Source organism: Heterodontus francisci, chromosome 29 (genome assembly GCF_036365525.1).
Source record: "Heterodontus francisci isolate sHetFra1 chromosome 29, sHetFra1.hap1, whole genome shotgun sequence".
Classification (NCBI taxonomy): Eukaryota; Metazoa; Chordata; class Chondrichthyes; order Heterodontiformes; family Heterodontidae; genus Heterodontus; species Heterodontus francisci.
Genome location: NC_090399.1, coordinates 46,097,145 through 46,124,837, shown reverse-complemented (window position 1 = coordinate 46,124,837; position 27,693 = coordinate 46,097,145). Strand labels below are relative to the sequence as shown.

Genomic DNA, 27,693 nt, shown 5'->3' with positions numbered 1-27,693 from the left:
GAGTCGGTGAGTGAGGGGGAGACTGAGAGTCGGTGAATGAGGGGTGTACTGAGAGTCAATGAGTGAGGGGGAGACTGAGAGTCGGTGAATGAGGGGGGTACTGAGAGTCAATGAGTGAGGGGGAGACTGAGAGTCGGTGAGTGAGGGGGGTACTGAGAGTCAGTAAGTGAGGGGGAGACTGAGAGTCGGTGAGTGAGGGGGAGACTGAGAGTCGGTGAGTGAGGGGGAGACTGAGAGTCGGTGAATGAGGGGGCGACTGAGAGTCAGTGAGTGAGGGGGGGGTCTGAGTGTCAGTTAATGGGGTATTCTCTGAGTGAGGGTCAGTGAGTGACTCTCTATATTGGAGATCCTGCATTGATTCCACTTTCTCTCTCTCTCAGTCGCCCCCATCGTGTACTTTACCCGTCTGGGTGATTCTAACCGGTTGTCCTGTATCGTCACCGGATTTTACCCTCCAGACATTGAGGTGACTCTGTGGAGAGATGGAGTGTTGATCGATGAGACCCTATCCTCTGGGATTTTACCCAATCACAACAGCACCTTCCAGATCCGGAAATGGACGGAGTTTGATCCGGAAGACCAGGCTGAGTATTCCTGTCGGGTGGAGCACCGTGCACTGAGGGAGACAATGGAGGTGATTTATGGTAAGACTGTCTCTCACTGTTCGAGGGGACCCAGCCTCAGAACAGGAGCACAGGAGGGAGGGTCAGTGCTGAGCTGCCATTGCGGGACAGGCTGAGGCCCAGGATACAAAGAGAGGGAAATAACTATTAATTTTCAATGTGCAAAGTCCTCAAGCCACTTATACAGGGTAGTAATTGAGCTGGCAAATGTGGGAGTCCTCTCAAAGGCGGAGCTCCTGTGTATGTTGGCACTGATCAAACAGAGGCAGCTTTGGTGAATCGGACACGTTCGCAGGTTGGAAGACAGTCGCATACCAAGGACTTTCTGTATGGTGAGGTAGCTGGGGCCAGAGACCAGTGCAAAGCTCCACTTCAAAGATGCTTGCAAGTGTGACATGAAGGCCCGAAATGTCGACTGTCGAAATGAGACCTGAGACTCTCTAGATGTGAAAGAGAGAAATGGCGACGCATCCTGTGGACTGGTGTACACTACCACGATGACCGGTTCCGACAGCAGCTTGGCAACAGGTGCCAACATCAAAAACAACAACTCACAGCAGCACTTGTGGCAGAACCTGTCTCTCAAGGATTGGCCTTCACAGCCATCAGCAAAGCTGCACCACGAGAAGACACCCAACCGACATGAATTGCTTGTTGCGTGTCCATCATCTTTCATAGATGAAAGAATGCCAACCAAGAATTGAGCTGGAATATCCCGGGATATTGCAGTATGACAGAACCTGCTGGATCCTGGGAAATTACAGTCACACAAGGCCCAATGTATCCTGGAATATTACAGTATGACAGGTCCTGTTGCGTCCTGGGATATTACAGTGGTACAGGGCCTGGTGTATCCTGGGATATTACAGTGGGACAGGGCCCAGTGCATCCTGGGATATTACAGTGCGACAAGGCCCGGTGTATCCTGGGATATTACAGTGAAACAGGGCCTGGCGTATCCTGGGATATTACAGTGCGACAGGGCCCAGTGCATCCTGAGATATTGCAGTGCGACAGGGCCCGGTGTATCCTGGGATATTACAGTGTGACAGGGCCTGGTGTATCCTGGGATATTACAGTGTGATAGGGCCTGGTATATCCTGGGATATTACAGTGAGGCAGAGCCTAGCATATCCTGGTATTACGGTGAGACCGGGCCCGGTGTATCCTGGGATATTACAGTGAAACAGGGCCTGATGTATCCTGGGATATGACAGTGAGATAGGGCCTGGTGTATCCTGGGATATTACAGTGCTACAGGGCCCAGAGTATCCTGGGATATTACAATGAGACAGGACCTGGTGTATCCTGGGATATAACAATGTGGCAGGACCCAGTGTATATTGGGATATTACAGTGCGACAGAGCCCGGTGTATCCTGGGATATCACAGTATGACATGGCCCAATGTATCCTTGGATATTACAATGAGACAGGACCCCCTGTATCCTGGGATATTACAGTGCTACAGGGCCCAGAGGATCCTGGGATATTACAGTGCTGCAGGGCCCAGAGTATCCTAGGATATTACAATGAGACAGGACCCCCTGTATCCTGGGATATTACAGTGCTACAGGGCCCAGAGTATCCTGGGATATTACAATGAGACAGGACCCCCTGTATCCTGGGATATTACAGTGCTACAGGGCCCAGAGTATCCTGGGATATTACAATGAGACAGGACCCCCTGTATCCTGGGATATTACAGTGCTACAGGGCCCAGAGTATCCTGGAATATTATAGTGTGACAGGGTCCGATGTATCCTTGGATATTACAATGAGACAGGACCCCTTGTATCCTGGGATATTACAGTGCTACAGGGCCCAGAGTATCCTGGAAGATTACAATGAGACAGGACCTGGTGTATCCTGGGATATTACACTGTGATAGGGCCCAGTGTATCCTGGGATATTACAGTATGACATGGCCCAATGTATCCTTGGATATTACAATGAGACAGGACCCCCTGTATCCTGGGATATTACAGTGCTACAGGGCCCAGAGTATCCTGGGATATTACAATGAGACAGGACCTGGTGTATCCTGGGATATTACAGTGCGACAGGGCCCAGTGTATCCTGGGATATTATAGTGTGACAGGGTCCGATGTATCCTGGGATATCACAGTATGACAGGGCCTGGTATATCCTGCGTTACGACCAATGTGGGAGGAGTGCACCCTTTATTCTAGTCTCACTTCTCCACAGGGCACAACATATATTTAAATTCTTTTCCACTTACTGATATGGTCAATCATAGACTCTATTTTTATCCCAGAATAAAACACACCAAACAGGTTTCTTTGATAAACAGCAAAATTATCAGTTTATCATAGAACGAGTCTTATACAGTAATAAAGTAAAGGATAAACACAATCTCTCTCTCACACACACACACACACACACACACAGACACACCACACACACACACATACCGGTTAACTGGAAAAATAAAGGGAGTTTTGTTTTTAGAGCTCTATTACGGACAGAAAACCCACTTGGGCTGAATACTTGCTCATTCTTGAAGAAACAGTAGATGAGATATGTTGTGTTCCAAAACTACAGTCTAGCCTACGAGTACACATAAATGGGTCACTAGGATCTTTTAGAACAGTTCTTTTCAGATGGTGTTAAGAATTAATTTAGCAGGCTTTTCTTCAAAAACAGGAGACGAGATGAGTTGGCATAGTGGACTTCTCAGGGTGGTCCTTTAGAGAGGTGTTGGAAAGCTGAGCTGGGTTGTGACATTCTCTCCTTCTTTTGGAATTCTCTTCTCTCCTTGGAAGTTCTCTCCCTTTTTATACGGTTCATCCCTAACTCAAAACAATTCGAAAGCAAAATCGACAACAAGAGGTCAACCTTTTGGCCTTCATTAATCTTGGCCTGTCACTTCTTTGTAAACAACTTCTCCAAGTGAACAAAGTTCTCTGTTGTTTATTGAGCTGGAAGTCAGGTGCTTTTCTGGAAAGGCTTGTTGTTGTTGCTGGATGTCAAGTGGTTTCCCAGAAAGACTCACAAGACCTCTCAGTGCCCCTTTTAAAAACATTTCCAGGGACTGTTTTTTCAAAGTCAAGTGGCCTTTCCATGACCCCCTTTGAAAACCCCAAAGTTTAACATTTCTTCAATCTTTCAAAAATGAATCCTCAAAAAATATATTTAACAAAACATAGAGGCACTTTCATCACACCTCCATTCTTGGAGGAATGAAATGCTATTTTACATGCATTTCATTACAAGGTGTAAAAAAATGAAAACATTTCAAAAAACATTTTCACGCTCATCCCCATTCACTCTTTACATGTAGTTAATACAATTCTGCTCTGTACCCTCTTTTAATTCAGATAACTCAAAACAAAGTTAGACTCTCAATAAAGCATCTGCAATAACATTATTTTTACCCACAATGTGGATAGTTTTTAAGTGATAAGGTTGTAATAGTAAACTCCATTGGAATAGTCTGGCATTCTGGTTTTTAATTTTTTTCCACAAAGTTTATCACCAAATCAGCCAATTTCAACCTTCGAAACAGAGGCCCCCATTTGTTCCAAGTGATCCTTCCAAGTGTCACTGTCGACCAGCATATCCGTTCCTTTTTGGCCTCCTTGTCTCGAGAGACAATGGGTAAGCGCCTAGAGGTGGTCAGTGGTTTATGGAGCAGCACCTGGAGTGACTATAAAGGCCAATTCTAGAGTGACAGACCATTCCACAGGCGCTGCAGGTGATGTTGCTTGTCGGGGCTGTTACACAGTTGGCTCTCTCCTTACACTTCTGTCTCTTTTCCTGCCAGCTGCTGAGTCTTTTCGACTCGCCACTGTTTAGCCCCGCCTTTATAGCTGTCCGCCAGCTCTGGCGAACACTGACAACTGACTCCCACGACTTGTGGTCAATGTCGCAGGACTTCATATCGTGTTTGCAAACGTCTTTAAAGCGGAGACATGGACAGCCGTTGGGTCTGATACCAGTGACGAGCTCACTGTACAATGTGTCCTTGGGGATCCTGCCATCTTCCATGTGGCTCACATGGCCAAGCCATCTCAAGCGCCGCTGGCTCAGTAGGGCATATATGCTGGGCATGTTGGCTGCCATGAGGACTTCTGTGTTGGAGATACGGTCCTGCCACCTGATGCCAAGTATTCTCCGGAGATAGCAAAGATGGAACGCATTAAGAAGTCGCTCTTGGCTGACATACCTTGTCCAGGCCTCGCTGCCGTAGAGCAAGGTACTGAGGACACAGGCTTGAAACACTAGGACGTTTGTGTTCCGTATCAGTGCGCCATTTTCCCACACTCTCTTGGCCAGTCTGGACACAGCAGTAGACGCCTTTCCCATGCACTTGTTGATTTCTACATCTAGGGACAGGTTACTGGTGATAGTTAAGCCTTCAGTAGATGAACTCTTGAACCACTTCCAGAGCGTGGTCGCCGATATTGATGGATGGAGCATTTCTGATGTCCTGTCCCATGATGCTCATTTTCTTGAGGCTGATGGTTAGGCCAAATTCATTGCAGGCAGCCGCAAACCTGTCAATGAGACTCTGCAGACACTCTTCTGTGTGGGATTTTAATGCAGCATCGTCAGCAAAGAGGAGTTCCCTGATGAGGACTTTCCGTACTTTAGTCTTCACTCTAAGACGGGCAAGGTTGAACAACCTGCCACCTGATGTTGTGTGGAGGAAAATTCCTTCTCCTGAAGACTTAAACGCGTGAGAGAGCAGCAGTGAGAAGAATAACCCAAACAGTGTAGGTTCGAGAACACAGCCCTGTTTCAGGCCACTCAGGATAGGAAAGGGTTCTGATGAGGCACCGCAATGCTGAATTGTGCCTTTCATATTGTCATGGAATGAGGTGATGATACTTAGTAGCTTTGGTGGACATCCGATCTTTTCTATAATAAAAACAAGAAATGCTGGAACCACTCAGCAGATCTGGCAGCATCTGTGGAAAGAGAAGCAGAGTTAACGTTTCGGGTCAGTGACCCTTCTTCGGAAGAAGACAGGTATTGGATTTCTGCTTTTACCTGGACCTGTTTCTCTGGACTTAAGCGATAAGGATGCTGTTTTGTCGGAAAGGATTCCCCTACACCCGCATCATGTGTAGCTAAGGTTGTACATCCTGGCTTATTCCGACAGACTCTTTCAAATGCCATGAGTAGCCTCGTTAGGTCTTCTCCTTGTTCTGCAGCTAAATATGAAAGCATCGTCTCCAATCTCCCTAGCAATTCTGTATTAGCTAACCAGATAGTAGGAGGTTCAATTTGAGAATTGTCTAGGCCTCCTTCTGCCTCATCCTCACTATCCCTTTCATTCTTCACTGTCCCTATTACCTGACATACCTGTACTGGCTTATCCTCCTCCCGGCAATGATATTGTTTTAACCATATTGATGTGACCACAGCCAATTCTTTTTCCAGCAATCTGGGGTGTCAATCAATTTACTTTACCAGTTCTCTTGACCACTTTAGATGGACCACTAAACCGTGCTTTCAATGGTTCACCCGATGAAGGCAGTAATACTAATACCTCGTCCCCTGGTTGAAATGTTTGGGTCTTGGCATGCTTGTCTGACCATTTCTTCATGGTTGTTTGGGAAGCTTTAAGGTGTTCTTGAGCCACTTTGCTATCGTGAGCCCTTCATGGAACACGTTTACATAATCTAGCAGAGAAGATTCATCCCTCTGTTCGAAAAACGTTTCTTTAATCAGTTTCAGAGGACCTCTTATCTCATGCCCGTAAACTAATTGAAAAGGATTAAAACCTGCAGACTCCTTAGGTGAATCTCTAGTAGAAAACAAAAGAAATTCTAGCCCTTTATCCCAATCATGGGGATATTCATGTTGATATGCCCTGATCATCATTTTGAGGGTCTGGTGGTACCTTTCTAAAGCCCCTTGTGTCTGTGGGTGGTATGCTGAAGACTTTAACAAATTAGACCCAAGTTAGACCCAAATTATCCATAATGTCCTGAAAAATTTTAGACATAAAATTGGAACTTTGATCCGACTGTATCTCAATCAGTAATCCATAGCAAGTGAAGAACTGGGTTACTTCTCTACCACTACCTCAGCAGAAATTCTTCTCAAGGGAATGGCCTCTGGGAATCTAGTAGCCGTATCCATGATAGTGAGTATTTACTGGTGTCCCTCTTTTCTCTTCAGCAAGGGTCCGTCACAGTCTACCAACATCCTACTAAATGGTTTGCCAATAACTGGCGAATTAGAGGTGCCGGTTTTATGGCAGGTTGCGGTTTTCCCACAAATTGGCACATAGGGCGCATTTTACAAAACAAAGTGACTCCTGACAATGCAGTGGCCCGCTGATGTCATCAGAGTGTGCCAAGCTGCGCACATGCGCAGCTACATCTTGCCAGGACTAAGTAGCGCATGCAAGGGATGACGACATCGCGCAGCACCAACGTCATTGTGTATCCGCGCCTGTTCCATCTTCGCGCATGTGCGATAAAGCATTATCGGATATCCAGCCCCCCACTCGGCTGTAGGAAGCGGCTAAATGGGAGACTTTGAGGCTGGAGCTCTCCTCCCTCGGCAACTCGCTCCAGGCCTCGACGCTTCCTTCCCTCAGCCGCTCGTTCCAGAACTTGCTACTCCCCCACTTCCCTGGCTAATAGTTCCTCACTTGACGCCACCCCACTCTCTGGCCGCTCGCTCCTCACTTCCCTGCCCCCCTCTAGCCACTAGCACTAGTCCACGCCTTTTCCCCCCTCTCAGCTACTCGCTCCTACGTGACCCCTTGTGGCCCTCCTTGCTTCTTCAGGTGGCACATTGAGAATGATCAAACGTGGGAGCGAGTGGTCAAGAGGAGGGAAGCGGCACCACATATAACTAGCGGCTGGGGGGGGGGCGGGGACCGACCGGAGAGCGGAGTGGCGTGAGCGGGGAACAATCGGCCAGGGAAGTGGGGGGGAGCAGCGAGGTCTGGAGCGAGCGGTTGAAGGGGGAGAGCGGCTGGTGGGGCGGGAGCTAGTAGCTGCGTTCAGGTGAAATCAGTCCAGGTCAGTCATATAAACGAATCACAATGATGAATTGGCAGCACATTTTATACTCTTCCCAATTTTCTTTTCCATCGATCGGGGTGCAAATTCACTATCTTCCAATGGAAATTCAATCATAAAATTCCTTTTGTATTTAATAGGATTACTGAAATATTAAATGGATCTGAGGATTACAGTTAGTATCCTATAACTACATAGTAGCATATTACTGGGCTTTCATCCAATTTAATGTAAGGTTAGTTTGCTAGAATAATCTAGCCATAAGCATTTCCTGTGATAAATTGAGCAACACCATCTTTAATCCTGACAGCTGCCTGAACATCGTAGACACTGATGTTCTGGATGAAGAGCCTGCGTTTGCACATGTACAAGTACTGCGCCACCTAGTGGTTGCATTGTCAGCAAACGCAGCCTGTACAAAACTGCACCCCCTCCTTGGAAAGACCTGGCCAGTAGTAATGTCGACTTATAGATGATTTGGTCTTTCGGATCCCCACCTGTCCCGCTGTAGGAATTTCATGCGCTATCCTTAATATTTCCTGGCAATACTTTGGCAGTACCACTATCTGATGAACTACCGTCCATTCTTCATTCGCAGGTCTGTGAGGAGGTCTCCACTTCCTCATCAGAATCCCATTTTCAATACAATAGCATTCTGGAATTCCTTTAGCCTCAGCTTCTGTTAGAACTGATTGTGCCACTTTATTTAACTCTGGATCATCCTGCTGAGCCATGATCAGAGAAGGCTTATGAAACATGTTCTATGGATTATCCAAATCCCCAAAGAAAGTTCCACATATTCATCTAGCTGACGGTGCCAATTTTACCTCCAATAATGAAACTGTTTAGCCATTTCTCGGGTTACTACACATGAAGGAAACATTCCTGGAAACTTTTCCTGTTTCCTTAAATTCACTTGGTTTCTCTGTGGCTACTGGAGAAGCTACTACCTTCACTCCGGCCAAATCATTCCCCATGAGTAAGTCAACTCAGTCTACTGGAAAACTATGGACATCTCCCACAGCTACCATTCCAGGCATAAGGTCACACTCTAGGTGTACCTGATACAAAGGTACGGGTATATACTCCCTGCCAATACCATTCACTAAAACTTTAGCATTCAGTGCACTCTCTGGTGGAAATGTTATGCCTTTCCCCAGCAAAAGAGTTTGGGTGGTTCCTGTATACCTAAGTATGACTATAGGTCTGCCTGCCTTACTTGAGGGATAAGGAGTTACTTTTCCTTTTGACAAGATTTCCCTATAACTTTCAGTTATTTACAACCCCGACACTCACATTGGTTTTTGTATTTGGCCTTACAGCTGCAAACAGAGCTACAGCCTGATCTGTCATACTCTCGGTCAGGGCCCCTTTCTCTGCATTGGTCTTGTGCACTCCAATAACTCCCATGGGTTTATCCCACAACTTCCAGCATTCTGCACAAAGATGTCTCACTTTGTGACAATGGTAACATCTAGGCTTGCAGACCTCACTTCCACCCTCAGCATCTTCTTTTCTGGCCTGAGGAGGAGAACCCAGGGCGTCCCCAGCTACTGGCCTTCCTTTCAACCTGCCACCTTCTGTCCTTCTCGGGTTTGTGGAGATAACAGACAAAGGATTTGGGCTTATACACAAGCTCACCAGCAGCAGCAATTTTCACTGCCTGTCTGGCCGTTGAAACCTTCTGTTTCTCTATATGGGTTCTTACTCATGGAGGGAGTGAATTTTTAAATTCCTCCGGAAGAATTAGTTCCCTAAGGTTTTCATACATGTCCTCCATCTTTAGCGCCCATATCCAATGATTAAAATTAATCTGCTTTACCCTCTCAAATTCTGTATAAGTGTGCCCAGGCAATCTCAGGCGGTTCCAAAGTTTCTGCCCGTGCGCTTCAGGGACTAACAGATATGCAGCAAGAATAGCTTTTTTGCCATCTCATAATCTGCAGAAGCCTCCTCAGAAAGCATGGCATAAGCTTCAAGAGCTCTGCCCATCAACCTGCTTTGCATAAGTAGTGTCCAGCTTTCCTTTGGCCACTTCATCTGTTCGACTATCGTTTCAAAAGAAATGAAAAATGCCTCTATGTTGTTTCCTCAAACTTAGAGCTTGTACAAATTTAAACAGCTTGTCACTGGGTCCTGGACTGGAGTCAGATCTTTCCTCACTAGAACTTTCCTTGGAGCCAAGGCCACTCTTTTGACTTAGTTCCAGCTTTTTAACTTCAAATTGCCTTTCTTCTCTTTCCCTTTCCTCAAGTTCAAGTTTCTTCATTGTCAGTTATCTTTCAAGTTCATTTTTTTTTTCAATTCTTTTTCTTCCTTCTCCTGTTCAAGCTCAAACTGCTTCATCTGTAACTGAATTTTAGCTAATTCAACTGTGCTACCCTCTGGTTTGCCTTCTTCTTCTTCCAATTGCAAACGTTGTGCTATTACTTCTATTAGGCCTGCTTTCTTAGCTCCTTGTTTTAACTCTATCCCTAATTTTGCTGCCAATGCTGTTAGCTTAACCTTGGTTAAGTTCCTCAAATTACTCAGGGATACATCCTCCATCCCCAGAAATGTCACAGCAACTGTTAAAGACATTCCGGTGGTGTAGACTTTATTACACAAGAAACCTGGTTCTTTTCAATTTTCCTGTTTCAATTATTATTACCCCACTTACAATTGTACTTCATCGGCGTTGTGTTTATCACACAAAGAGCCCCCAATTATATGTTATGACCAAGACAAGAGGAGTGCTCTGTTTATTCTAGTTTCACTTCTCTATGGGTCACAATATATTTAAATTTTTCCCACTTACCGATATGGTCAATCATAAACTCTACTCTTTATCCCAGAAGAAAACACACCAGCCAGGTTTCTTTAATAAACAACAAAATTATCAGTTTATTATAGAACACATCTTAACCAGTAATGAATTAAATCATAAACACATCGATTGAAATATTAAAGTTCTTTTTTTACCTTAACCCCTCACACTCACGCACACGTACTGATTAAATGGAAAATAAAGGAATTTTTGTTTTTAGAGCTCTGTTACAGACAAAAAAACACTTGAGCCAAATACTTGCTCATTCTGGAAGAAACAGCAGATGAGATATGTTGTGTTCCAAAACTGGCATATAGTCTAGCCTCTGAGTACACGTAGATGGGTCACGAGGATCTTTTAGAACAGTTCTTTTCAGACGGCATTGAGAATTAATTTAGCAGGCTTTTCTACAAAGACAGGAGCTGAGATGAGTTGACACAGTGGACTTCTCAGGATCTCTTAGGGAAGTGCTGGAAAGCTGAGCTGGGCTGTGGTGTTCTCTCCTTATTTGGAAGTTCTCTCCCTTTTTGTACATTTTCACCCTAACTCAAAACAATTCCAAAGTGAACCTTTTTGACCTTCATCAATCTTGACCTGTCACTTCTTTGTAAACAACTTCTCCAGGTGCCCAAAGTTCTCTGTTGTTTATTGAGCTGGAAGTCCGGTGGTTTCCTGGAAAGGCTTGTTGTTGTTGCTGGACGGCAAGTGGTTTCCCTGAAAGACTTGTTTTTCTCAGCAGACCTCTCATTGCCCCTTTTAAAAACATTTCCAGGGACTGTTTTTTCAAAGTCAAATGGCCTTTACATGACCCCCTTTGAAAACCCAAAGCTTAACATTTCTTCAATCTTTCAAAAATGAATCCTCAAAAAATATATTTAACAAAACACAGAGGAACTTTCATAACACATGGGATATTACAGTACAACAGGGCCCAGTGTATCCTGGGATATTAGAGTATACCAGGGCTCGGTGTATCCTGGGATATTACAGTACAACAGGGCCCAGTGTATCCTGGGATATTAGAGTATACCAGGGCTCGGTGTATCCTGGGATATTACTGTACAACAGGGCCCAGTGTATCTTGGGATATTAGAGTATACCAGGGCTCGGTGTATCCTGGGATATTACTGTACAACAGGGCCCAGTGTATCTTGGGATATTAGAGTATACCAGGGCTTGGTGTATCCTGGGATATTACTGTACAACAGGGCCCAGTGTATCTTGGGATATTAGAGTATACCAGGGCTCGGTGTATCCTGGGATATTACAGTACGAGGACCAATAACATTTGTAAAGTGTGTTTGTGTGCCACACCCACAGAGACCAGATCTACAGGGTGAATGTGGGCACTGGACATGGCTAATATTAAATTTCAATCAGATCGGTGGGGGGTGGTTCTGGGTTCCCTCCAGTACAATATTAATCCTGTCTCTTTCTGATCCTCAATGTCTGACCCTGTCCCTATCCCCTCTCTCTCCTCCCCCTCACACTCCCTATTTCCCTCTGTCTGTTCCTGTCCCTACAGCCACTTTCCCTCTCTCTCTGCCCCCACAACTCTCCCCTGTTTCCCTCTATCTTTCCCTGTCCCTATCCCTCCTTCCCTCTCTCTCTCACCCCACACACTCCCTATTTCCCTCTGTCTATCCCTGTCCCTATCCCCTCCTTCCCTCTCTCTCCTCCCCCTCTCTCACACTCCCTGTCTCCTTCTCCCTCTCTGTGTCTCTCTCTGATTGTCTCTCTGTTTCTCACTGACAGGTCCCCAGTCAGACTCCCAGGTCCCTGCTGTTGTCGGTATTGTGCTCGGGATTGTGCTGGTCATCGGTCTCATTATCTTGGCTTTCTTCATCTACAAAAAGAGAGGTAGGAATTGGAGAGAAAAATCACAGAATTCTGACAGCAGGGAAAGAGGATATCCAGCTCGTCGTGTCTGCTCTGGCTCTCTGAAGGAGAAATTTATCTAGTGCCACTTCCCCGACTTCTCCCCTCAGCCCTGCACATTCTTCCTTTTCAGATAACAATCCAATTCCCTCTTGAATACCTCTATTGAACCTTCCTCCACCATATTCTCTGGCAGTGCACTCCAGATCTTAACCACCCAGCACTACAATGTTCTCCTTAATCAATACTGCTGCCCCTCTCCCTTTCCTTCCTTTCCTATCTTTCTTGAATACCTTGTATCCTGGAATATTTAATACCCAGTCCTGCACTTCTTTGAGCCAGGTCTCTGTTATAGCCACAACATCACATTTCCACATGGTAACCTGCACCTGTAATTCACCAATCTTATTTACCACACTCTGCGCCTTCACATACATGCACAGTAACCCTAATTTAGATAAAAGCAAAATACTGTGGATGCTAGAAATCTGTAATAAAAACAGAAAGTGCTGGAAGTATTCAGCAGCTCTGGCAGCATCTGTGGAGAGAGAAACAGAGAGAGCAGATTAGATGTGAAACATTAACTCTGGTTCTCTCTCCATAGATGCTGCCAGAACTGCTGAGTATTTCCTGTACTTTGTGTTATTAAACCTGATTTAGACTTTGTTACTTTCTCCATTACTTTAAACCCACTTAATAACTTACTATTTCCTAGTCTAGTGCTATCTGTCTCTCCCATTATTCTGTGCACCTTGATATTCCTCTCTGATATTACCTCCTGAATCTTACACCCCTGCCAAGTTCGGTTAAACCCTCCCCAGTAGCACTAGCAAATCGGCCCCCAAGGAAATTAGTCCCAATTCTGTTTAGGTGCAACCCATCTAGCCTGTATCGCTCCCATCTCCCCAAGAGCCGGTCCCAATGTCCCAGGAAACTAAAGCCCTCCCTCCTGCACCATCTTTCCAGCCACACATTCATCTGCACGATCCTCCTGTTTCTATACTCACTTGTACGTGGTAATGGGAGTAATCCGGAGATTACTACTTTTCAGGTCCTGCTTGCTAAATTCTCACCGTAGGACCACATCCCTGTTTCTGCCCATGTCGTTGGTTCCGATGTGGGCTATGACTTCTGGCTGTTCAACCTTCCCCCTCAGAGTGCTCTGCTGCCATTCAGTGACATCCTAAACCCTGGCACTAGGGAGGCAACATACCATCCTGGATTCACATCTGCGGCTGCCGAAATGTCTGCCTGTTTGCCTATCACATCTCCTATCACTATGGCTCTTCCAGTCTTCCTTGTGCTCCCCTGTGCAACTGCGGCAACCATGGTGCCATGGCCTTGGCTCTGGCTGCACTACCCAGACGAACCATCGCTTTTCTCAATATTCAGAACTGAATGCTGGTTGGAAAGTGAAATGCAGTCAGGAGACTCCTGTAATGCCTGCCATGTTTCTTCTTGACTATCTGGCAGTGACCCATTCCCTCCTAAGCTGTGGGGAAGCTCTCAACCTCACAGATGCCCCGCAGTGAGGTCAGCTGCTATTCAAGCTCTGAAACCCGGAGCTCGAGCTGCTGCAACTGATAGCACCTCCTGCACGTATGGTTATCCAGGACATGGGAAGCGTCCTGGAGTCCCCACATAGATCAGGATGTGCACTGCAGGAGGCTGGAGCAGCCCTGCCATTCCTCTATCTATTAAATAATAAACCTTGCTAATACTAATAAACCTTACTACTACCGAATGATAAACCTTACTAATACTAATAGCCTTACCAATACTAATAAACCTTACAACTTAAAAATAAAAGAGAAGACTTACCAGCTACTAGCTACCCACGTCTCTTCAGTTGGTGTCACTTAAATATCGGGAAGCTAACTGGATGCTTTACTTAAATCTTTTAATGTTTTTAATCTCCCAGCTGCTTCTTCTCACTCCCTAACTTTGGACAAAGAGTAACACGGCAGAAGTACTCACCAGCCAATTAACTCATGGCTTTCCTATGATGTCACTATTTGATCTTTTTTCTCCGCTTTTTGCAAACCCCGGCATGCCCCCGGAAAACTGCTGCTACCGCCTCCTCAGGTAAGTGATAGTCCCTGACCCCAGGCTTCAGTTTATCCTCTCCCCGGTCCTATTGATTCCTTCCAGGTCTTCTCCAGCTCCCGATTCTCTCCTCGCTGGGACAGGTGAGACTGTGGATCCCAGGGCAGGGGAGGTAAGTGGGAGTAGGGGAGCTGGAGCCCAGGGTGGGAGAGGTGAGTGAGAGTGGGGTTGCTGGGTTTTGCTGCTGGTGTTCGTGGCGGTGTATCTGGATCTGATGTGTTTTGCAGCTGGTGTTTGTGTGCATGTGTTCTGATTTTGATGGGTTTTGTTGCTGGTGTTTGTGGGGTGTGTTCTTCATCTGATGGGTATTGCTCTGGTGTTTGTGAGGGTGTGTTCTGGGTCTGCTGGATTTAACTGCTGGTGTTTGTTGGTGTGTCCTGTCTCTGATGAGTATGGCTGCTGTCTTTTGTGAGGCTGTGTTCTGTGTCTGATAGGTGTTGTTGCTGGTGTTTTTGGCTTGTGTTCTGTGTCTGCTGGTTTTGCTGCAGCTGATGTTTGTGAGAGGGGTGGGGGTTTTCTGTGTCTGATGGGTTTTGCTGCTGGTTTTTGTGGGGGGGTGTTCTGGCTCTGATGTGTTTTCTTTTCTCTATGACCATGTATTTATCTCTCTTCCCCAGTGGCCTCCCATGTCCCAACTGGAACTCCAGGGACCTCAGCTTACTGAGATCACAGGTGGACTGGATGAAAGAATCGGGGAGTGTGTCATTTCATCACAGTGACACTGCGTGATTGATGGCGTCTCTACATCTGTGACTCTGTATTTGGGATTGTGGGGGAGGGGTGGGGGATCTCCCTGAGACCTTCAGTCCCAGGGGGCTGTCGGGGTAGGTGGGTGGTCTGCTCCCGACACCTTCAGTCTGGGGCTGGGGACAGCACTGACCCATAGGCTGAAGCCACATGGAGGGGGAGGGGTTATCGCTGGGAGATCAGGCAAACTGTGCACCAGAGATTTATTTCTGTTGTACGTTTACAGGAGCTGATACAGAGACATACATGGGACCGAAGAGTATCAGTGACACACCACCTCCTCAATGCTTTGTTTGTATTTTTAATGGCCTTATTAACCTGCACCATTACTTTAATGATTTGTCCATCTGTCCCCCTAGATCGCTTTACTCCTCTACCCCTTTTATTCTTGTTTTCCAAAAGTGTGTGGCCGCCTTATTCTTCCAGCCAAACTTCACCACCCGAAGGAAATAGACTTGCAGGGCTGCAGGGATCGAGCAGGGGAGTTGGACTGACTGAATAGCTCTGTGGAGAACCAGCATGGACTTGATGGGCCAAATAGCCTCCTTCTGTGCTATAAATGACTCTATGACCCTCACTTAGTGATGTTGAAATTAATTTGCCAAATGCACATCCATTCTACAAGTTTATTAATATCTTCTTGTATTTTGTGACAATCGTCCTTACTGGTAAATATACTCCCCCTATTTGATGTTGTCCATAAATTTTGAAATTGCACTTTCAATTCCGGAATCCAAATCACTTACATAATTGGTAAATAGCGGTGGACCCAGCTTCAATCCGTGTGGAACATCACTTCCCACCTTTTGCCAGTTCTGAGTAGCTAACCTTACTCCCTGATCACTGTTTTGTAGCCAGCTTGCTATCCTTTCTGCTTCTCGTCTCCTGATTCCACCTTAGTTACTTATTCAGCTACAATGGACCAGAATAAATAAGAAAAGTAATCGTCAGGTAACATCTAGGCAATAGTGATCACAATATAAGTTTTAAGTTAATGATTGAGAAGGACATAAGTAAGACAAAGATCAAAGTAATAAATTGGGGTAATTAAACTTCTTTGAGGGGATGAGAATGGAACTTGGCAAAGTAAACTGGTAAAGTTTACTGACAAAGTCTCCTTTGTTGACTCTGTACTTAGTGTGTAAGAAATGGCTGTCTAATAACCTTATAAAATCTTAAGAAACTTAATTGAATATTAGAAGTAACTGTCTCTCTTAATAAAAAGTTGATAACAGTCTTCCAGGCTGACAGACACAGGACAGTGTAGGCCTGTTATAAGATGGAGCCTCATGCCCTGTCTAGACAAGTGTCTGGCAGAAGTTTACTAACAGTCCCTAGCAAGCGATAAGCCACAGGATGACTTCAGCTGCAGAGTGATGGTCATAGAGGAGTTTATTTGAGGACCTGTCCCTTGGTGAGCGGGCAATTGGAATCGAACAAGTGATGGACTTGGGGAACCCAACAGCCCTTATACAAACAGTATATAAACAGGCGCTCAGGAGGGAAATCTTCAGTGTGCTTCAGACAGAAAGAAAGAAGGAGACCTTCCCGAAGTGGACTCGATGCTGCCTTCTGCCTAACACTTTGCTTAGCTTAAGAAGGCTGAGGATCCCAAGGACCAAAGAGCCCACCAACACCTCATTTGCTCATCCATCAGGGAGACTCCCACCACCATTCTGCCCCACCACATAAACTGGGATAAGTAAACTGTTCAACCTGTTCGAGTCAAATGTCTTTTCTGTCTCTTTAGCTTATGCGTGCATCATCATATTTAAATTGCGGCTTCTTAATAAGCTACTTTAAAACCAACTATGACTTTGAACCCCTTTTCTGGTAATCTGTGACCCCCGAACCAAATTTCACAAGCCTTTTCCTTTAGTTTCAGTGTTCCCCTTATTTCTTTATAACTTTATTCCAATTTATTACTTTCATCTTTGTCTTATATCTTTCTCAATCATTATCATAAATCTTATGATGATGTGATCGCTATTGCCCAGATGTATCCCTACACTTACTTCTCTTATCTGTTCTGTTTCATTTCCCATTGTCAGATGGAAGGTTATGTTGATAGGGTGAGATGAAGAGGTGAGAGGAAGCTCATGTGGATCATAAACACTGGCATAGACCAGTTAGGGGTGAATGGTCTGTTTCTGTGCTGTACTTTCTATGTTATTCTATCCATCAAATTCATGGCAGTGGCTGCACAGTCTGAGATCTGCTTTCTCTTTACCTCCTTTCTGTTCTCTCCTTCACAAAAACCTCTTTGTTCCAGTCAATAACATTTTTGCTATACTCCCCCATGATGGATGTGTAATATTTATAAAAGATGTAGAATTTTATTCTCCTCTCTCTCCTCTCCCTCCTCTCTCTCACTTTTCCACAGTTATTTAAGGATTATAAAAGAAATGTTGCTCTCCTGTCTTTTTCTTGATAGATTTGTACTTCCTGTCGAGTTTCCAATGAGCAGCAACCAGCGGCATTTGCTGTGCTCCAGCCCTGACCGAATATCTCCAGCCACAATCCAAGTAGCTCATAAACATCTCCCCCTGTCTATGGTCCATCATTTACTCCTCAGTAACTCCCAAACCCTAATCCTGCTCACCGGCAATTCACAGATTCTGGTTTCTAGCTTTGTAAAACTTTGCTTTATTATTCATTTCATGTGATGTGGGCATCGATGGCAAGAGCAGCATTTTTTGCCCATCCCTAATTTCACTTGAGAAGGTGGTGGTGAGCTGCCTTCTTGAGCCGCTGCAGTGCTGATATCTCTTTCTCTCTGGAGGATTAGCACAGTTCCCAGTTTATGTTAACTGGTGAGCAAGATTGTCTTCCTGTGACAGGCTCTCGTACAGTTATTGCCAATGTTTTGCTGGGCATGGGGCTTCTTACTAAATAATGATTACAATCTAACTTGTTAGGTACTACGTTCTCTAGCAGCTTAAACTAAATTAAAAAATGAGATGCAGAAATCTTTTGAATTTTGATGTTTGTTCTGTCACTCGCGCCTGACATTTTTTATAAATTTAGTTTCATGATGTACTCTGTATACTGGAGTACGTCAGATACAGGGTGAAAACTCACACACAAATAATGCATCTCTCTCACACATATGTTTCTGTACAGGAGTGAGAGCTCTGCTTTATTAACCTGATGACAAGTGAACCAGTTTGTCCTAATGCACTCTGGCTACTGCAGTGTCACCAGAACAGGCCAGAAACTACCATGTCCGTGATGTGAATCTCTCCCAAACAAAATTTTTTTTTTTCCAAAAATATACTTTGTTCTTAAAATTTGTTAAAGGTCATGATCTCCCAAATTTGACATCACATAAAGAGCAATACAGATCAGTTTATTTCAATACAGCACATGAGATGCCTCACTGCAATTACTATTTCAGGTTATATTTACAATGCACATTTACATTTCATGTCAAACATTCTGTGGTGCCTACAACCCGAGGGGTTTTACAGCCTTAAACAGTTGCCTTTTCCCAATGGCCTTTTGTGAAGGCTGCCCCAAGCTTCAGTGCATCCCTCAGCACATAGTCCTGGACATTGGAAAGTGCCAGAATGTAACACTCGGACGGCAACAGACTGGAAGACCGAGTTTCAGGCAGGTTGATGGTCCTCCAGCAGCAGTTGATGTTTATCTCCCCTTGCATCCCTGGGAACAGCCTGTAGAGCACCAAGTCCTGCATTACGGAGCTGCTCGGGATGAACCTCAACAAAAAAATCGCTGCATCTCTTTCTAGACCTGCACTGTGAAGGCATATTCCAGAAGGAGGTGGGCAGTGGTCTCTTCCCCACTGCAGCCGCCTCAAGGGCAACATGCAGTAGCACTAAAACTCTGGATGCGCTGAGTCTATCACCATCTGCTAGTGTCCCTCGCTCTCTATTGCGCTCTGCTGATGTCGCTGCCTCACTGCCTGTAGCGTTGTGCTGTGTTCTTAAGTCTTCTTTAAATGACAACCGCAGGCTTTATATTCGGATTCAACACTAACACTATTTGTTGTCTTATTTATTGCATGATTTCAGGTACAGGTCGTTTCCTCACTGCTGCACTCCTCTCTGTAAAGCTATGTGCTGAGTGAGTGTCTCACACTGGTGTCTCCTTATGTATGCCTGATGATGTCATCAGTTGCATCAGATCTCTTAAAGGTATGGTTTCTTAAAGGTGAAGTCACCACTGCACGACACCACATTACCCCCTTCTTTTAACTCTAAAGTTTCCCCCTTTTCTTGTGGGTTTGGGGGCTACAACAGTTGGGCTGGTCCATGGTGTTGGTCTTTTTGTCTTTTCAATGATGTCTACCTTCAGTCTTTCCAATTCTTTCTCTGCGTCCTTTCTGCTATGGAGTGGAATCCTCCTGTGTTTCTGCTGTTTGACTTGGACTGACTCATCTATACAGAGCTTGATTTTCTTGTTTTTCACTTTGCTGATTCCTTCAGGATGTCTTCTTTCATCAGAAAGTTTGATGGTGTTGATCGTGATCAGCTTGAATTCATTGGACCCATGCGAGGATTTGAGAGTAACTGGGATGATCCCTAGGACCGGTAGAGGGGTAGCTGATCCATCGGAGGAGATTTTAGATATTGGCTTGTTCAGTTGCTGTTTTTGTTTTCTCTGTAACTTGTGGAATATCAGGGCATCCATCATGTTGACTGTTGCACCTGAGTCAATTACTGCAGAGATTGTCGAATTGCCTACGAACATATCACACATGGGAGGCATCAGTAATTGTGGTTGCAAGCAACAAAAATCTTCCCTTGTGCTGCTATGGTGTAATCTTCCTTCTGGCATTCAACTTTATCAATGTCTTGTGCAGGCTTCGATCAGCATACTTTTGCGAAATGTCTCATTTTTCTGCACTTTTTTCTTCTCACAGGACAAGTTTTGTATTGAAGATATGCAGCACTGCATTGATTGCATATTCAAATGTGATCTGTGTCTTTCTTTTTCATGATGTGCTTCAGACCTGTCTGTGGGTTTCCTCAGTGTCCTTGCCTTTGGTGTGTTTTTTTTTATTCATTCACAGGATGTGGGTGTCACTGGCTAGGCCAGCATTTATTGCCCATCCCTAATTGCCCTTGAGCAGGTGATGCTGAGCTGCCTTCTTGAACCGCTGCAGTCCATGTGGTGTAGGTAGAACAACGGTGCTGTTAGGGAGGGAGTTCCAGGATTTTGACCCAGCGACAGTGAAGGAACAGCGATATGGTGAGCTGCTGCAGTGCATCTTGTAGATGGTACACACTGTTGCCACTGTGCATCGGTGGTGAAGGGAGTGAATGTTGAATGTAGTGCATGGGGTGCCAATCAAGTGGGCTGCTTTGTCCTGGATGGTGTTGAACTTCTTGAGTCTTGTTGGATCTACACCCATCTAGGCAAGTGGAGAGTATACCATCACACTCATGACTTGTGCTTTGTAGATGGTGGACAGGCTTTGGGGAGTCAGGACCTGGCTTTTATAGCCTGAGTACTTATATTGCTGGTCCAGTTTATTTTCTGGTCAATGGTAACCCCAGGATGCTGATAGTTGGTTATTCAGTGATGGTAACACCATTGAATGTCAAGGAGAGATGGTTAGATTCTCTCTTCATGTCGATGCTTATTGCCTGGTACTTGTGTGGTGCGAATGTAACTTGCCACTTATCATCCTAAGCCTGAATGTTGTCCAGATCTTGCTGCATTTCTACACGGACTGCTTCAATATCTGAGGAGTCAGGAATGGTGCTGAACATTGTGTAATCATCAGCGAACATCCCCACTTCTGACCGTATGATTGAAGGAAGGTCATTGATGAAGCAGCTGAAGATGGTTGGGCCTAGGACACTACCTGAGGAACTCCTGCAGTGATGTCCTGGGACTGAGATGATTGACCTCCAACAAGCACAACCATCTTCTTTTGCGCTAGGTATGACTCCAACCATTGAACAGTTTTCTCCCTGATTCCCATTGACTCCAGTTCTGCAAGGGCTCCTTGATGCCACACTCGGTCAAATGCTACTTTGATGTCAAGGGCAGTCACTCTCACCTCACCTCTGGAATTCAGCTGTTTTTTCCATGTTTGAACCAAGGCTGTAATGAGGTCAGGAGCTAATTGGCCCTGGCAGAACCCAAACTGAGCATCACTGAGCAGGTTATTGCTGAGTAATTGCTGCTTCATAGCACTGTCAACAACACCTTCCATCACTTTGCTGATGATCGAGAGTAGATTGATGGGCCAGTAACTGGCCAGGTTGGATTTGTCCTACTTTTTGTTTATAGGACATTGTTATGACCAAGTGATGAAGGGGTCTAGGGCTCCTCTCTCGGCCGCCTTCTGGTTTGGCTGTAATAGGGTTTAACTTTTAAAACACATTGTTTTTAGCTTTCCCTTAGTGAGTCCTTGCTCACTGCTCTCTAATTATACTTGTAAATGAACCAATCAGACAGGTTTTCTTAGGTTTAAACAAGAAAGGTGTAAGTTTATTAATTTTAAAACTCTAACTTAGTTAAAACTACTAAAAATACGTGACGCAACCATGCTAGCATGCATACGTGATAAACACACACAAATAGATACAGAGGAGGAGAAAGAATTAAAGGGGGGAAGGTTTGAAGTAGTAGATGGAATTCAGTTATTGGTTTTAAGTTGGATGTAAAGTCTTTGAATGAAGTTAAGTCTTGCAGTTCTCATTGGGGCGCAGTGCGCACTTTCAAACTTGCTTCGCTGGTACCAGAAGTTCCAGGGGTCTTCTGTCTTGAAGCTTAAGTTGCTTCTGTGGGTCCCTGGAATTTTGCAGCAGAGAGAGAGAGGCCTTGCTTCTCTTTGGTCTTCAAAAAGCAATCTGCCCAAAACTTTACTGTGAGCCCAATTTAATCAATTCCCTGGTTGGCCAGCAGGTTAGTCATATGTTTGAAACAGCATCACCTGTAAATTGTTTTGACTTTTACAAGCTGACAAGACACACTCAGTTGGGGCTGGGGCGGGGTGGGGGGGAGGGCGGTTGGTGGGGGTGGGTGGTGTTGGAATGCTGGCTCCTACACATTCAATGACTCTCAATATCTCTTAATCATCACTATTGACAAAAACCATCTGGCTAATTGAATCCGGGAGTACTTCCATTGTCTCTCTGGGAAACTGTCTCTCAGAATGCAAATGTGCAGCCATGTTTTCAGCCACTGCTCTGTGGTCTTTTTAAACAAGATATTTCAATGCCCAGTAAACGTTCAAATAATGATCTATATGATGAAATTAATATGTTTCCATTTGGCAAGTGTAGTTTCCATCACAACTACCTGGGCAATTTTCCACATTGCTGGGTAGATGCCGGTGTTGTAGCTGTACTGGAACAGCTTGGCTAGGGGCACGGCCATTCTGGAGCACAAGTATTCAGTACTATTGCCGGAATATTGTCAGGGCCCATAGACTTTGCAGTATCCCATGCCTTCAGCTGTTTCTTGATATCACGTGGAGTGAATCGAATTGGCTGAAGACTGGCATCAGTGATGCTGGAGACCTCAGGAGGAGGCCGAGATGGTTATCAACTCGGCACTTCTTGCTAAAGAGATTGTTGCAAATGCTTCTGCCTTATCTTATTCACTGTTGTGCTGGGCACCCCCATCATTGAGGATGGGGATATTTGTGGAGCCACCTCCTCCTGTTAGTTGTTTACTTGTCCACCACCATTCACAACTGGGTGTGGCAGGACTGCAGAGCTTATATCTGATCTGTTGGTTGTGGGATTGCTTAGCTCTGTCTATTGCATACTGCTTCCACTGTTTGGCATGCAAGTAGTCCTGTATTGTAGCTTCACCAGGTTGAGACCTCATTTTGAGGTATGCCTGGTGCTGCTCCTGGCATGCCCTCCTGCACTCTTTTGAACCAAGGTTAATCCCCCTGCTCGATGGTAAAGTAGAGTGGGGGATATGCCGGGCCATGAGGTTACAGATTGTGGTTGAGTACAGTTCTGCTGCTGCTGATGGCCCACAGCGCCTCATGGATGCCCAGTTTTGAGTTGCTAGATCTGTTTGAAATTTATCCCATTTAGCACGGTGGTCACACAACACGATGGAGGATATCCTTAATGTGAAGACAGGACTTCAGCTCCACAAGGACTGTGTGGTGGTCGCTCCTACCAATACAGTCATGGACAGATCCATCTGCGATATGTAGATTGGTGAGGACGAGATCAAGTAAGTTTTTCCCTCTTGTTGGTTCCCTCACCACCTGCTGCAGACCCAGCCTTGCAGCTATGTTCTTTAGGACTCGGGACAGCTCGGTCAGTATTAGTGCTACTGATCCACTCTTGGTGATGGACATTGAAGACCCCCATCCAGAGTACATTCTATGCCTTTGTCACCCACAGTGTTTCTTCCAAGTGCTGTTCAACATGGAGGAGTACTGACTCATCAGCTGAATGGGGAATGGGGCAGTAGGTGGTAATCAGCAGGAGGTTTCCTTGCCCATATTTGACCTGATGCCATGAGATTTCGGTTTCCTCCCACATGCCAAACACTTGTGGGTTGATAGGTAAATTGGCCATTGTAAATTGCCCCTAGCGTAGGTAGGTGGTAGGAGAATTGAGGGTAGGTGGGGATGTGAGAGGGAAATGTGATTAATGTAGGATTAATATAAATGGGTGGTTGATGGTCGGCACAGACTCGGTGGGCCGAAGGGCCCGTTTCAGTGCTGTACCTCTCTATGACTCTATTTCATGGGGTCTCGAGCCGATGTTGAGGACTCCCAGAGCAACTCCCTCCTGCTTTTATACCACTAGTCCGCCTGTCCTGTCGGTGGGACAGGACATACCCGGGGATGGTGATGGCAGTGTCTGGAACATTGTAAGGTGTGATTCTGAGCATGAATATGTTAGGCTGTTGCTTGACTAATCTGTAGGACAGCTCTCCCAACTTTGGCGCAAGCCCCCAGATGTTAATAAGGAGGACTTTGTAGGGTCGACAAGGCTGAATCTGCCATTATCGTTTCCAGTGCCTAGGCCGATGTCAGGTGTTCCATCCAGTTTCATTTCTTTTAGACTTTCTCCAGCGATTTGGTACAACTGAGTGGCTTGTTAGGACATATCAGAGGGCATTTTAGAGTCAACCACATTGTTGTGGGTCTGGTGTCACATGTAGGCCTGACCAGGTAAGGACAGCAGATTTCCTTCCCGAAAGGACATTAGTGTACCAATTGACAATGGTTTCATGTTCACCATTACTGATACTGGCTTTTTAATTTGAGATTTATGAATTGAATTTAAATTCCACCAGCTGCCATGGTGGCATTTGAACCCATGTCCCCAGAGCATTAGCCTGGGCCTCAGGATTGCTAGTCCAGTGACATTACTACTACGCCACCGCCTCCGCTTCTCTGGTAAAACCTTCGTCTTGCTGCATTCATGGTTTCTATCGATGATCCTGACCTGGCCTCAGGGAATTCTCACCTTATGTTATTTGCCTCTTTCCCTTCTAAGACTTCGAATTGTCTTTCACTGGTTTCCAGCGTTATGCCAATATCAAGTTACCTTTGCAAGTTTAACCATTCACCCTCTCAAACAACTTGTCATCTTAGTCTTGGTGATTTGCAGGTCATAATGATCTGGGAGATGATTTTTTTTTGTTTGTGCCTGTGAAATTGAATTGGAAAAATACACTAAAAGATTTGATGATAGACAGGCAATGCCTAGTATTTAAAGAAGTATTACATGGTCTACAGCAAACATACATTCCTCTAAGACACAAAAACCGAACAGGAAAGATGAATCAACCGTGGCTAACAAAAGAAATTAAAGATTGCATTACATCAAAGAAAGTGGCTTATAAAGTTGCCAGAAAAAGTAGTAAACCCAAGGATTTGGAGCAATTTAGAATCCAGCAAAGGAGGACCAAGAAACTGATAAAGGAAGGGAAAAGAGAAGATGAATGCATGCTAGTGAGAAACATAAAGGTGAACTATAAAAGCTTCTTTAGGTATATGAAAAGGAAAAGATTAGCCACAACAAATGCAGGTCCATTGCAGGTGGAGACAGGAGAATTTATAGCAGAGAACAGGGAAATGGTGAAGAAACTAAACAATCTAATTGAGGTATATAAGATGATTAAGAGGATTGACAAAGTAGACATAGAGAGGATGTTTCCTCTGGTGGGGCAATCTAGAACGAGAGGTCATAGTTTTAGGATAAGGGGTAGCAGATTTAAAACAGAGATGAGGAGAAATTACTTCTCTCAAAGGGTCATGAATCTGTGGAATTCACTACCCCAGAGTGCGGTGGATGCCAGGACATTGAGTAAATTTAAGGAGGAGATAGACAGAATTTTAATTAGTTAAGGGTTGAAGGGTTTATGGAGAACGGGCAGGAAAGTGGGGTTGAGGCCAAGATAAGATCAGCCATGATTGTATTGAATGGCGGAGCAGGCTCGAGGGGCTGAATTGCCTACTCCTGCTCCTAGTTCTTATGTTCTTAATTACTTTGCCTCTGTCTTCACAGAGGAAGATACAGAAAGTCTCTCAGAAATACTAGGGAACCAAGGGACTTGTGAAAATGAGGAACTGAACAAAATTAGTATGAATAAAGAGGTAGTACTCAAATAATTAACTGGATGGAAGGTTGAAAGATCCCCCGGACCAGTGAGCTGCCTCCCAAAGTGTTGAAGGAGGTGGCTATAGAGATAATAGATGCATTGGTGGTTATCTTTCAAAATTCTTTAGATTCTGGAAAAGTTCCTGCAGACTGGAAAGTAGCAAAAGTAACCCCACTATTCAAGAAAGGTGGGAGAGAGCAAACGAGGAACTACAGACCCTTTAGTTTGACGTCAGTGGTCGGGAAAATGCTAGAATCTGTTATAAAGGATGTGATAACTATTTGGGCGGAGTCAAGATGGATTTAGGAAAGGGAAATCATGTTTGCCAAACCTGTTGGAGTTTTTTGAGGACGTTACTTGTAGTATAGATTAGGAGAATTAGTGGATGTGGTGCATTTGGATTTTCAGAAGGCTTTTGATAAGGTCTTGCGCAGGAGGTTAGTAAACAAAATTACAGCACATGGGAATGGGTGTAATATATGGATCGAAAATTGGTTAACAGACAGAAAACAGAGGGTAGGAATAAACTGGTCATTCTCAAGATGGCAGGCTGTTACTAGTGGGGTACCGCAAGGATCAGTGCTGGGGCCACAGCTTTTCACAATCTATATAAATGATTTGGATGTGGGGACCAAATGTAATATCTCCAAATTTGTTGATGACACAAAACTAGGTGGGAATGTAAGTTGTAAGGAGGATGCAAGGAGGATTCAAGGGGACTTGGACAGGCTAAATGAATGGGCAAAAACATGGTAGATGGAATATAATGTGAAAAAGTGTGAAGTGATCCACTTTGGTAGAAAAAACAGAAGGACAGAGTATTCCTTAAATGGTGAGTGGTTGGGAAGTGTTGGTGTCCAAAGGGACATGGGTTTTCTTGTTCATGAGTCACTAAAAGCTAGCACGCAGATGCAGCAAGCAATTCGGAAGGCAATGGTATGTTGGCCTTCATCGCAAGGGGATTTGAGCACAGGAGTAAATGAATCTTTCTGCAATTATATAGAGCCTTGGTGATACGGCACCTGGAGTACTGTGTACAGTTTTGGTCTCCTCATCTAAGGAAGGATATACTTACCATAGAGGGAGTGCAAAGGAGGTTCACCAGACTAATCCCTGGGATGGCGGGAATGTCTTATGAGGAGAGATTGCAGAAACTGTGCCTGTATTTTTTAGAGTTTCGAAGAATGAGAGCTGATCTCATTGAAACTTATAAAATTCTTACAGGGCGTGACAGAGTGGATGTAGATAGGATGTTTCACCTGGCTGGTGAGTCTAAAACCAGGGGACATAGTTTCAGAATAAGGAGCAGGCCATGTAAGACTGAGATGAGGAGGAATTTCTTCACTCAGAGGGTGGTGAATCTGTGGAATTCTCTACCCCAGAGAGCTGTGAAAACTCAATCATTGAGCATGTTCAGGACAGAGATCGATAGATATCTGGATACAAATGACATCAAGGGATATGGGGATGACGCGGGAAAGTGGCATTGAGCTAGATGATCGGCCATATCTAATTGAATGGTGGAGTAGACTTGATGGGCTGAATGGCCTACTCCCTATGTTCCTATATCTTGATGATCCTCACTTACAGCTCTTAAGGTCGTCCTTTCTTAATTTCGTCTCACAACATCCCCCATCATACAAAGATAAAAACCTATGTACGATATACAAGGATGTTGCAGTTCAGACTAAATGATTAAAATAACTATACATGATTAAAACAAAACATTGCTTACAGGTAAGCAAATGCAACACTCCCTAAAAAGCAGAGGAGGTTTGCTTATTCATCCTAAGCTGGTTATCGTGAATCTTTTGCCTCATTTGGAAAGCTTAGAAAAATGAAGACTGGTGACATCACCAATCATCGGCAATCCCTCTGGCCTTTGGATACTTGCTACAATGAACTGAAGTCTGAGGAGAGACTCACAGTCGTACCTCCTCTTTGTGGCAACACTCCTAGTCCTT

The 27,693-nt window shown here is 44.9% G+C and overlaps 1 protein-coding gene across 1 annotated transcript in view; it reads left to right on the top strand.

Annotated features, from left to right (window-relative positions):
* Positions 1 to 18,135, top strand: part of LOC137346264 (major histocompatibility complex class I-related gene protein-like) — a 62,399-nt gene extending 44,264 nt beyond the window's left edge. The window contains exons 4-6 of the mRNA XM_068009726.1: positions 381 to 644; positions 12,191 to 12,295; positions 15,037 to 18,135. Coding sequence (XP_067865827.1) covers positions 381 to 644; positions 12,191 to 12,295; positions 15,037 to 15,083 — 416 coding nt within the window. The 3' untranslated portion in view covers positions 15,084 to 18,135. The remainder of the gene's footprint in view (positions 1 to 380; positions 645 to 12,190; positions 12,296 to 15,036) is intronic.
* Positions 18,136 to 27,693: the final 9,558 nt, after the last annotated feature.